We start from the raw sequence: 13,515 nt of genomic DNA, 5'->3' as shown, positions 1-13,515 counted from the left end.
CCGTACCCCTACAATTGTACCTACAACCCTACATTTAATTTTTTTGGACCAAAATACCCTCATATAAATAGGGTATATTTTTCATTTCTAATTTTTTTTATCATTTTCGTCTCAAGACTTTCGGAAAGCAAATTTTTCACTTTTTGGCATTGTAAACCGGAACACTCAGAGTAAGTCTTCCGGTTCACGTAATGTATACCGGAACACATGCCTAAAGAGTTCCGGTTTGTTGCCTTTTGGAGGTACTGAACCGGAAGTCTTTTAGAAAGTCTTCCGGTTTGGTTTGTTGTATACCGGAAATCTTTCTTAAAGACTTCCGGTTTGGATGGTCTAAACCGGAACTCTTTTAAAAAGTGTTCCGGTAATCATCCTTTTTTTTTAATTCATCGGAACTCTTCTTTGAAGTGTTCCGGTGCGTTTTATTATTTTCTTTTATTTTATAATTTTTAATAATTTTTTTAAAATGTCAAAAAAGATAGAATAGGAATTTTTAAAAAATTGTAGGGGTATGAGGCTAACTGAAGGGGTACAAGGTAAAATTTTCTTCACTCATTAGTTACGAAAATATATGTTTCTAATAGATTTTCTATTAGATACTTATGGCGAAATAAAAATCCATTCATTAATAATGTGCTACAGAGCCTCCAATTATGGATGACATCAGAATCAGAAAGATTCATGAGCAAAATAATTATTTCAATTAAATCTCTCACACAATTGCCCAATAAATTGATAATTTATCAATCAAAAATCAAAATTGATTTCAAAACTTTTACTTCTCGATTTCCTAAAAGTACTTATAGTCCTCACTTCAATCCTAGAAGTATCCCTATATGGATACAAGAGAAACTTAATTTTCCTTCTATGACTCTTGTTGAGAAAATCGACAAAAGTATTTTTGGAACTTTTGCACCAAAAAATATAAATTGTCTTCATCCGGAAAATGTAAGTCAGAACTATGATTATGAGATTAGCACCTCAAGTCCTAGTCAAAAATTAAATTGCGTGCGATTTAATACGGTGGAAAAATTTACTACAATAGACCTATTCCTCCTGACATGCAGTCTAAGGATAAGTCTCAGTTCAAAACCTCTAAATTCGATGATAGCGTCGTCCATGAATGGAATATTGATGGAAAGGTTGAGTATAAAATACTCAACACTCTTCAAGAAATGAGAATGGTACGTTATGTCTATAAAATTCAAAACATTGATGAATATATTGTCGCAACCTTAATTGTCAATGGTTTTATCGATCAACTAAAAAACTGGTGGGATCATTCTATTTTCTTAAAAGAGAAGAAATTCATTCTTCAGCACACTTACACTCATGAAAATGCAAATGGAAGTATTGTTGAAAAATTGAATGCTACTGATTTCCTTATCATTACTATTGGAATGTATTTCATTGGAAATCTCCAAGAAGAAATAGCCTCCTCTCAAATTATCCTATTAAACTTAAGATGTCCAACATTATCCATTTATATATCGTACAAATATGTCTTCCTCACTCGTGTTCTTAAGAGAAAGAATTCATCAAAAACTCAAAGTGGTCATCGGCCTTAATGTGGTTAACTTCAATGAAATTACTCATGGCCAACTTTTTTATTTTATCAAAAAGGAATGACTTTCTCTTTGTTCTGAACTTAAGATCCAATCCAAGTATGGATCTGAGAAATCCAAATTCATAAAAGAAGTGGGAACCTTTTGCGAAGCCTTTGGCTTACAAAGATCTGAGGCCCCTTCTTCTAAACTAAAAAGATCCAAGAAATTCTCTAAAGGCTCTAAAGACGAACCTTTTACTAGGAAGAAGAGACATAACCCTGAGGACTATTACAAAGAAAAACCCTATAAGAAATCTTACAAACGATCCTCCAAAAAATGGAAACCATGTTGCTATAAGTGTAAAAAATTGGGACACAAAGCTAATATGTGCCCTCTCAAAACCAAGCTCAGTGAACTATTTCAAGATGACAAAGATCTGTATGATAAATTCATAGCTCTCCTTATCTCTGATGATAAGAATAAAGGAATGCACAAATATTCGAATGACGATTAAGAAGAAGATTTTTATTATGATAATCCCAACAATTACTCATCTAAAGAAGATGTCTGACAAGGATTTTGTCCCTTGACCATTAATGTCATTACCAAAAACAAAACTAGATAAGAGCTCTTGTTTGATCTCATCGAGAAATTCCCGATGAAAAGGACCGACAACAATATTTAATAATGCGTAGAGACTTAATCTTCAAAGTGAAATTCCTAAACAAAAGAAGTTAATGCAAAGTACAGAACCTTTTAGCGTCTTTAAACTTTTTGACAAAGCTCATTCATCTTCCATTACAAAATCTATAACCATTGACAATCTCTGTGACGAGATTAACAGTCTCAAGAAGGAAGTAAGTCACTTACAAAAGGATATTACTTATCTTCAAACCAAAGACATTAAGTTGGAAACTAAGACATCCCTTCTAAATCATGGTCAGGCCACTAATGGTGATGAACCTGAATCATTTGATCCTACTTTGACTCTTGAGGAAGTTGTCATAAGCCAAAATGATTTGTCTCACTCTATTCAATCTATTGAGAATTTTAGCTTTCATGAGTGGTATTTTATCATCACTCTTGTGATCGATGATTTCAAAATTAACATCTTGTGTCTCATAGATAGTGGAACATATCAGAATTATATTAAAGAAGGACTTGTCCCTCCAAATACTATGAAAAGACTAACAAAACATTAGTCATTGAAAATTCCACTCCTTTCAATATCAAGTATAAGCTTCCTAATGCTCAAATTTGTAAACAAGGTTACTGTTTCAAAACTTCGTTCATTCTTGTCAAAGGTCTCAATCAAGAAGTTATTATGGGAAGTAGTGATGGAGTATCCACAGATATAATGGTAAGTAGTGATGAGTATCCACAAATATAATGGGAACCCTTGTTACTTGTAAGTTCATGACTTCCATTAGAAAGGAAGAATTATGTTTCATTTAGAATTATTCCACCTTCCAACAAATCAATTATATCCAGAGTAAGAAAAATCACATTAAATCTCTACAAGAAGAGATTTCTTATTCCAAAATTGATGATGATCTTAAAGATCAAAATATTCAACAAAAAAAAAAAGAATCATTGACTTAAATCAGAATTTTAGATGAGAAATTTGTTCTGATTTTCCCAATAATTTATGGGAAAGAAAGAAACATATGGTTTCTCTCCCTTACATTTCTTCCTTCAATGAGAAATTAATTCCAACCAAATCTTCACCTATTCAAATGAACCATTATCTTCATTACACGTGTAATGAAAAAATCAAAACTCTTTTAGATGAAAAGCTCATAAGACACTCTAAATCTCCTTGGAGCTATGGATTTTTTTTATGTTAACAATAAAGTCAAACTGGAACGTGGAGTTCCCATACTCTTCATCAATTACAACCCTCTCAATGAAGTTTTGGAATGGATTAGATATCCAATTCCTAACAAGAGAACCCTTATTAGCATGCTTCATGGAGGTAGAGTATTTTCAAAATTTGATATAAAGTCTAGATTTTGGCAAATCCAAATCCAAGAAGATAAGTATAAAACAACATTCGCAATACCATTTGCTCATTATGAATCGAATGTGATGCCTTTTGGACTTAAAAATGCTCCCTCCGAATTTCCAAATATCATGAACGATATTTTCAATGATCATTATAACTTTTCTTTAGTCTATAACAATGATGTATTAATATTTTCTCAAACAATTGATCAACATTTCAAACATCTTGATACCTTTTTACATGTCGTAAAGAACAATGGGTTGGCCATTTCAGCCCATAAAATCAAACTTTTTCAAACTAAGATTAGGTTCCTAGGACATGAAATTGTCAAAGGAACCATCAAACTAATTGCTAGAGCATTTGAATTTTGAGACACATTCCCAAATATAATTAAAGACAAAACCCAACTACAACACTTTTTAGGATGTCTTAATTATACCTCTAATTTCTTTCCAAATCTCAGACTCATTTGCAAACCTCATTTTCAAAGACTTAAAAAAGATCCACATCAGGAGACCTCTGAGCATACTAATATAGTTAAGTAGGTCAAGATTCAAATAAAATTTATACCCTTTCTTGGTACCCCAAAACCCAGCTCCTTCATGATAATTGAAACTGACTTGTTGGGCATAGGTTATGGTGGTATTCTTACACAAAATATTATTCTTGCACATAATCATACATCATATTCATTTTCAAAAGAACAAGTTGTAAGTTTCCATTCAGGCATTTGGCTTGGACCTCAAAAGAATTATTCAACCATAAAAAAAAGATTGTATCTATTATTCTTTGTATTTCAAAATTTCAAGATGGCATTTTTAACAAAAAAAAATCTTTTAAGAATAGACTACAAATCTGCAAATAAGGTTCTCCAAAAAGATATGAAAAATATTGTTTCAAAATAATTTTTTTCAAGATGGCGGACAATTCTTTCAAGTTTTGAATTTGATATAGAATATATCAAAGGTGAAAAATAATTGTTTACCTGTTTTTATAACTAAAGTAAGCAGACCAATAAGGCCAATGATGCAAACACCTGATCATTACTAAAAAAATGCACCTACTTCATAACCTATCACATTACCAGTTTCAAACCAATTTATTCCTTTACAAGAATTCCTAGCCTTAACTATAAAATTCCAACCTTATTCTCATATTGTTCAAAATTCAAGCATCCCAAAATCACTTTTTAAATGTGAATCTTCAAACCCCATTACTCCAAAATTTTATCCAAAGACTTACTTCACAAAACCTAATGACTAACACATTACCTTGACAGAATTCTTAATTATTTAGGATTTCAAAATTTTAAAATACATTGTTAACCATTACTTCCCAGAGGGATGTCAAGGTATTTTAACGACATCATTGACAACGTGAGGAAAACTCAAAAAATTTATGAATACATTCTTGTTGATTCAAAGTCTATTGAACTTGTTCATACTATGGATCAAAATGATGATTCTAGAATTTCTTTTGCAAAATGTATTGTAAAAAATGTTCAAAAATTTGACGATTGGACTTTTCCTTTACAGAGTTTTTTTTTCAAAACCTTTTAACCCCAGAGGTTATACTTATGTGGATTATAAGATTAATGTGGATTATAAGATTGTTGGGTTTATAATATTTTTCAAAATACCATTTGATCATTCATGGTTTGTTACATTTCATTCTGAATTTTGCAAATATGTTTTCCCCATTTGGTTCTTTGAAGAATGGATGGAATTTGGTCCACTCAATAATATCCTTCCTAAAGAAGTTCAAGAGGTCTTACTCCTTTGGAATCATAAGGCTTATGGAGATCATTTAGAAAATAAATCCAATTATTTTATGAATTCAAGGTTCCTAGGATTCCTTGTTGGAGTTTTGCTTTCAAACAACATTTTCCAAAATCACTACCACTATCTATTGTCAGAGAGTTCAAAATTAACTGATGACAAAATTATTGAACAAAGTATTGCAATTCATAAGTAGTCTAAAAAATTTTCATTATTGGAGAAAAACCTACTTGGAAAAAGCCATCTCCTCACATTTCAAAATTATTATCAAAAAAGGAGAAATCTCCCATAGAGACTCATTTATCTCAAACTAAAATCGAGATGTTCAAAATGCTCTAGACAAATTCAAAATTGACCGAATTTTACTTACAATTACTCAAACATAAAAGAGAATCAAACAATGAAGATATTACTTCATAAGAATCGTCCTCTAACTCATTTGAAGGAAATTATGTCCAAAATTCTTTTGATTTCTGACTATTTTTGGTAGTTTTAAATAAAAGAAAAAAGAAAAAATTGAAATTAAAATTAATATTAATAAAAGAAAAAAAGACGAAAAAATAAAAAGAAACTAAAAAAGAATTAGTAAAAAGAAAAAAGAAAAAGAACGAAAAGGAAAGAAAAATAAAACTCAGAAAAAAATATCTATTCATTCCAAATAATTTTCCAGTGAAACAAGCAAACACTTGCACACTTAAAAAAGCAAAGTCAAAGATTTCTTACAACTTTATCAAAAGTGATTCCCCAACCAAAGATTTTTTCAAAGATACATTCCCCTCAAGATTATCCACTCAGAACGGATTTCAAAATTCATTGTATTTCCTTCATTTGGCAATCATGTTTTGCATATAAGTAGTCAATTCATTTCTCTTTGTAAGATACAAGTTTTTATAGAGCAAAAAATAATCACACACAAATTCGCATCCTTGTTTCAATATAAGTTCTTTATTACAAAAAAAAAAACCTTTTCTACTTTCATCATATATTTTCATAAGTTTGTAATCAAGATTTCACAATTAGAAATTTTATTTGCTTGAAATCTCTCTCTCTCTCTCTCTCTCTCTATCTATCTATCTATCTATCTATCTATCTATCTATCTATCTATCTATCTATCTATATATATATATATATATATATATATATATATATATATATATATATATATATATATTATATATATATATATATATATATATATATATATATATATATATATATATATATATATATATATATATATATATATATATATATATATATCGTTTGGTTATGTCAACGTTCTTAATCTTCTTTTTAATTTTCATTTACTCTGTCTATTTTATCTATTTTATTTTGTTACATATCATATCATTCATTGGAAGGTTGAGCCTCATTTTAATTGTTCATACATATTCATACATTCGTCACGTCCATATACTACAAGTATTGCTTCCGTTTTCCACTAGTATCAAAGCCTGATACTATTCATTATTCAAGAAAATGTTTTATATTTTAGAATCAATTAATCTAGTTAAAATTCAAAGGAATTTATCATTAAACTTTGTGTTTAGCATTTGACATGCGTACATTCTGTTGGTAAGCCTAATATTTGGTATACCGGGTAGTATTCCTGATAAACACATACTTTATGATAAATACCTGAGGATTTTATACTGAATTAATGACTTCTAAAATAAGAAATTAACTTTCTAAAGGTAATGCTAGTTCAATTTATGGTATAGTACAATCGAAAGAAGTACTTATACCAAACAATTTTTCAAATTGGAACATTTCTGAAAATCGAATCGAAACCATTTACCAAATGAGTACTTTTGATTTCAAAACAACCTTCTCTATAAAAAATTATGAAGAAATTATATCTGCTCAAGAAGAATTTCAAAGCATTCCTCTTTTATCTAAAGTCTCTATCAAAAAATATATTGTAAATGGCTATAGGAATATTCATTTCGGATCTATTCGAGTTGTTGTGAAATCTTTGGTTCATATAGGTGTTGATACACCAGTCTATCTCACTTTAAGAGATAACATAATTAAAAGATACAAAGAATCTATTTTGACCATGATTCAAACTACCATTATAATGGACCAATTTATTTTAATTATGCTCCCAATTACTCAGTGGATCTATTAAATCCTTATTCATGAATTATTAATTCCTTGATGTTCAACTTCAAGGAAATGAATTCAAAGACATGTGCAAAAACTTTGCAATTTTGTACAAAGTCCACTTTAGAGTCATGTCTTCCTAACTTAACTCTAAATTCATTCTAACTCCTTCTTTGAAAGATGAATCTGTTTTGCTTCATATTGAGGCATACAACCCCACATATTTCGTTCCTAAGACACTGAAATGGAACGAAATAACCATTATAGTGGGATTTATTATGCAAAATCTCCAAAATCCTTAAAACATCTCTAGACAAGAGATCTCTAAGATTGAAGAAGAGCCAGATGGAAGAGTTATCCTTAGATTCAATTCCTTTCGTCAACCCCATAATTTCCCTCCTAGAATTTAAATTCAATAAATGTTTGTTAGAAGTTCTTTCTTTTAACCCTCTAACAAAAATTCCAATCCTAATATAAAGGTAGATTTTAGATCTCATATTCCTAATTACCATGTAGTATATGATATCTACTAGTTAGTACCACCTATTGAATTTTGGTTCCTCAGGGGACAAATACTGAACACGATTCTTCGAGAACAGGTTTGACAAGATACACCAGAACCACTACAATAATGATTACTAGATGATGGATCAACAAAGTAATAAACAATGCAATCAATTGTTTACCAAGTTCGGTGAAACTACACCTACGTCTGGGGGACCGAGTCCAAAACCCAATAAAGGAAATCACTTATTAATAGTTTAGTACAATTAGTCTTACAAACAACAACAAACCCTATTTTGTCCAATGCATTTTCCTAATACTATCCAATGACTTTATATTTAGAGTTTTCCCCTAAACATGAGAACCTACTCACTTTCTTATATGCCACAAAATCAGTAATAAGGGCAACCAACCACTACACCCTATTGATAAAGGATTGATTTATGTTAGAAGTTAGTTGTGATTTGGTTTTGTTCAAATTGATGCATTATAATGGATTGATGATATGTATGTGCTTGATGATATAGTATCACATGTTTCCTTGACTTGATGATTCAATTTATTTGATTTTCCTTTGATTTTAATTCTAACTCATACTCTTCTTCTTCCTCATTTATTCATTCACTTGCAAACGTTGCCTAGAAATTCCTAATTCCAACTCGTCTTATTATGTTTTGTTTGTTCCTTCCCCTTTGAATAAGCCCATAAATCCCTAATTTGAATTCTTCTTCTTTTTCTTCGAATATTCCTTCACTTGCACCATTTCCAAAAAATCAAAATCTCAAACATTCTTATTGTTGGGTCATGAGGAGAAGCATCAACAGTGGGCTAAGAGCAACACATAGATGAGAGAGACATCACATATTATCCCAAATCTTAAGGTGATAGGTGTGTGAGTTCTCCCACTTATAAATATTAAAGTCTCTGCATTTATAACCAATGTGGAACTCCAACTCACACTTGACTTATTATTCTTAACATTTTCCCTCAAGTGTGAGTCCACAATGCTCCTCCTCAAGTGGAAACTCTTTTTTTCCACATACACCGTCGTTGACTCCTCATCCTGGACATTTCGAATTTCAACGGGACACTTATTCTTGGGATTTTCGATACAAGTAAGTCGGTCCCTTTATTTGAACCAGACCCTGATACCATTTGTTGGGTCATGAGGAGGAGCGTCAACATTGAGTTAAGAGCAACACACAAGTGAGAGAGACATCACATATTCACCCAAAACTTTAAGATGATAGGTATGTGGGTTCTCTCACTTATAAATGCTCAAGTCTTCACATTTATAACCAAGACGAGACTCCAACTCACATTTGACTTATTATTTTTTAACACTTATGTGTTTTCTACTTTAACTTGGAATCGACTATGCCAACTTCATCCAAAATCAAACGGACAAAATCGTCACCATGTATACGTCTTACGTTAAAACCTATTCTGATTTAGTATATTGTTGTCGTGCTCGTATGGTATCCTAACAATAAACACTTCTTGCAAATGAAATCAATTTTTGAAGTGTCCCTTTTGCAAATATGTCATAAATTGATTATAGGTGTTGTGAATTTTTATTATGGGAACAATGACATCTGTAACATCAACAATGATTTTGATGATAATATGAAGACATTGTGAGCTTTTTATTTGATAAACACATGGGCATGGTGTGAGTGTCTAAGAAGAAAATAATGTTGTGAAGGATGAAGATGAGATTAATATAAACAACGAAAAATATTGGGAGCAAGAATCAATGTGTGGCCGAAATAAACGTTGTAAGGGAGCTGTTTGAAGAAATCAAGAAGTATAATAACAAATTGGAAAAGAAATTAAATTTTGAGAGAATTGCCGGAAAAAAATAAGTTATTTGTATTATTTGTCATTATTGTTAAACTTGTACTTTCTAATCAAATGTATTTGTTGAACCATTATTTCGAAAGTTTTTCCTTCCGATAGTAATTTTTTAAGTATTTTTTAAATATTTTTTTTATATGTATAAGAAGATTTTGCAAAAAAGTTCCGATAGTCAATTTTTGTGTATCGGAAAACTATGCAAAATAGTTCCGGTAATTATCTTTTAAATATTTTTTTAACATTTTTTTTTGTACCGGAAGACTTTGCAAAAGAGTTCCAGTAGTCAAATTTAATGTACCGGAAGACCTTACAAAAGAGTTCCGATAGTCATTTTCAAATATTTTTTTAATATTTTTTTGTGTACCGGAAGACTTTCCAAAAGAGTTCCAGTAGTCAATTTTTGTTAAACTGGAAAACTTTGCAAAAGAATTTGACTTTTTTTTTGTATACCGGAAGACTTTGTAAAAGAGTTCCGGTAGTTAATTTTTGTATACCAGAACTCTTTTGTAAAGTCTTCCGGTACATAAAAAAAATTTAAAAAATATTTAAAAAATGACTATCGGAATTCTTTTACAAAATCTTTCGGAATACAAAATAAAATTTAAAAAATAAAATAATAAATTAATTAAAAATATATAAGGATAAAATTGATATTTTTTATAAAATGTAGGGATATAAGGATAAATATTGGGGTATAAGGTGAAATTTTCATTATTTCAGAAGATTTAATGAAATCCAATATTACGTTTGATTTGTTTATGTAATGAAAATAATGATTCATATAAGGGTTAAATACACTTTTCCCCCCTGTAATGTTAGCGAGTTTAGGATTACTCCCCTGTAAAAATATTTTTTGTAAACCCCCCCTTATGTTATGTAGATTCCTTCATAGAACCCCCTAATATCCAGGTGGCATGGAATCTAATAAGAGGTCCTACACCTGGCATATTTTTAATTTTGTTAAAGTGATTATGTGTCATTTTACACTTTGCCATTTCAAATTCCCCCTTAGAAAATTAGGGTTCTGAACATAGATGAAGATGACCTCAGGGAAGACAAAGATGAAGATGACCGCAGTGAAGACGAATATGAAGATGAAGACGACCGCAGTGAAGACGAAGATGAAGACAACCTCAGCGAATACGAAGAAGCGATCCAGCTCAGTGAAGACGAGCTCAGTGAAGTGTCCAAAGTCCGAGGTTAGTAAAAATTTGAAGTTCATCAATGTCGTAGGGTAAAATCTTGAAATCAACAATCTTTGACATGTGGGTATAATATATTGACAGGATTCACAACACTTTAGTGTTACACTCCACCATGGGGGTGAATTTTACAGGGTTTCTGAAGAAGAAATTATATACAGAGGGGGTACGGATACGACAGTTAATGGGATACATGTTTCAAATTGGAACATGGATAACATTGAGAAGTTGTTGAGTAGGTTAGGGTATAAGGCTGAATGTGTTAGGGTATGGACAAAAGTTTTAGAAATTCAAGATGGTTTTTTTCTAATTAGGAAAGATGATGATGCTGTTGATGATGTTGCTCTATACTTAAGTGTTATGAATGTGAAAGGAGATTTGTATGTTGAACATAGTACTGGGAACATGGACCCTGCTGATAGGGAACCTAAATGTGTGAATGATGATGACCACCCCCCTGATAATGGAATTGTTCGGTTAGATGAGGAGAAGGTAGAGGGGTTAGATGACAGTGAAGATGAAAGAGCTACTGCTTACTTTGATGGTTTTGAAGGAATAGACGTTACTAAGCCTATTAGGGAGGAGTTTGATGGTTTTGAAGGAATAGATGTTACTAAGCCTATTAGGGAGGAGTTTGATGGTTTTGAAGGAATAGATGTTACTAAGCCTATTAGGGAGGAGCCCAATAACAGTAAGGAGGAGCCCAATAACAGTAAGGAGGAGCCCAATAAGAGTATGGATTCAGATGATGTATACTATAGTGATGAGTTGAATAGTTCTGACCCAGATGATTCTTGTGATGAAGAAAGGCCCAAGTATGCTAGGTTTAGGAAAGAGCATCTAAACAAAGACTTTATATTCAAGTGGGGTATGGAATTCAACACACTTGATGACTTTAGGGCAGCTATCCGTGAGTGGTCAGTGCTTAATGGGAGGGAAATTTCCTTCATAAAGTTGTAGAGTTTTTGTCGTAACTATCTATGAATGTTGAAAAAATTTCTATCTTTCTGTTGCAAATTATTCTATTCTCTAAATGTTGAAAAAATTTCTATTTTGTATCAGGGACTTGTGGCTGTATTTGAAGAATTGTCTGATACTATTGAGCATAGATTATGTCTTAGGCACTTGTATGCTAATTTCAAGAAAAGGTTTGGTGGAGGAGCCCTTATTAGAGATTTAATGATGGGAGCTGCTAAAGCCACATACTATCAGGCATGGGTCCAAAAGATGAATGAATTGAAGAATGCAGATCCCAATGCTTGGACTTGGTTGATGGCTGTTCCTACCAAAAGCTGGTGTAAGCATGCCTTTTCTTTTTACCCTAAATGTGATACATTGATGAATAATATCTCAGAGTCTTTTAATGCTACCATTCTAGCTGCTAGGGACAAACCTATACTCACAATGTGTGAGTGGATAAGAAAATATCTGATGAATAGGTTATCCACCTCTGCAAGTAAACTAGAAAATTGGCCACATAAGGTGATGCCAATACCTAGGAGAAGGTTAGATAATGAGGTGTTGAATAGTGGTCATTGGTTGCCAACATGGTCAATTGCTGAGACTTTTCAGGTTACACATAGTTACAACACACATGAATTTATTGTTGACATTGCTAAAAGGTCATGTAGTTGTAATTTTTGGGAATTAGTAGGAATTCCATGTAGGCATGCTGTAGCTGCTCTGAGTTATAGAAAGCAAAACCCTGATGAATTTGTTGATGCTTGTTACACAAGAGAAAAGTTTGCACTATGTTATGGATTTTCAGTAAGTCCAATCAATGGTCAAGATATGTGGCCAGAAGTTGATATGGAACCACCTCTACCACCTGCATATAAAAATGGTCCTGGTAGACCTAAGAAGATTAGGATAAGAGAAAGTGGAGAGGATGGTGCAAGGAAGAGAAGATCTGGTGTTGCATATAAGTGCACCAAATGTGATAATTTTGGTCACAATGCTATGACTTGTAAGGCTACCACTCAGGATCCCAATGCACTTAAAAGAAAGGTAATTCATTGTGATATACATTTTGTCTTACATTCTACATTCTGTCTTACATTCTTCATTGTGATGACAAGCATACATTGTGTTTTACATTGTAGAGAAAACCTAAAAAAGGACATGTGCCAACTGCAACTGATATGCCAACTGCAAATGATATGCCAACTGCATCTGATATGCCTGCCCCAACTGCATCTGATATGCCTGCCCCAACTGCAACTGATATGACTGTTCCAACAAATGTGCCTGTTCCAACTGATCCACAGCCTCCAACTGATATGCCTGTTCCAACTATTATGAGTCAAACAGGATCTAGTGTGGCTGCCTCAATCACAAAACAATCCAGAAAAAGGGTTGAAAAAAAACCTATCATCAAAAGAAGGCAAAGTGAGAGGATCAAGTTGAGTTGGTTTAAAAGACCCATAACAGGTGAAGGAATATCTAGTGACAAACCAATTACCCTACCAGAAAATGAAGACATACCCACTTCAAAATGAGGGACTGATTATTATGTTTC

General features: G+C 31.9%; 1 protein-coding gene across 1 annotated transcript; it reads left to right on the top strand.

Moving 5' to 3' along the window:
• Positions 1-10,533: 10,533 nt before the first annotated feature.
• Positions 10,534-11,957, top strand: LOC127122074 (uncharacterized). Its single transcript, XM_051052481.1, has 2 exons — positions 10,534-10,994; positions 11,082-11,957. Exons 1-2 carry the CDS (start codon positions 10,830-10,832, stop codon positions 11,955-11,957), a joined length of 1,041 nt encoding a protein of 346 aa, XP_050908438.1. The 5' UTR covers positions 10,534-10,829.
• Positions 11,958-13,515: the final 1,558 nt, after the last annotated feature.

The sequence above is a fragment of the Lathyrus oleraceus genome, chromosome 2 (assembly GCF_024323335.1).
Source record: "Lathyrus oleraceus cultivar Zhongwan6 chromosome 2, CAAS_Psat_ZW6_1.0, whole genome shotgun sequence".
In the NCBI taxonomy this organism is placed as follows: domain Eukaryota; kingdom Viridiplantae; phylum Streptophyta; class Magnoliopsida; order Fabales; family Fabaceae; genus Lathyrus; species Lathyrus oleraceus.
Note: the sequence above shows the minus strand (reverse complement) of the source record. Positions and strands in the feature narration are given on the sequence as shown.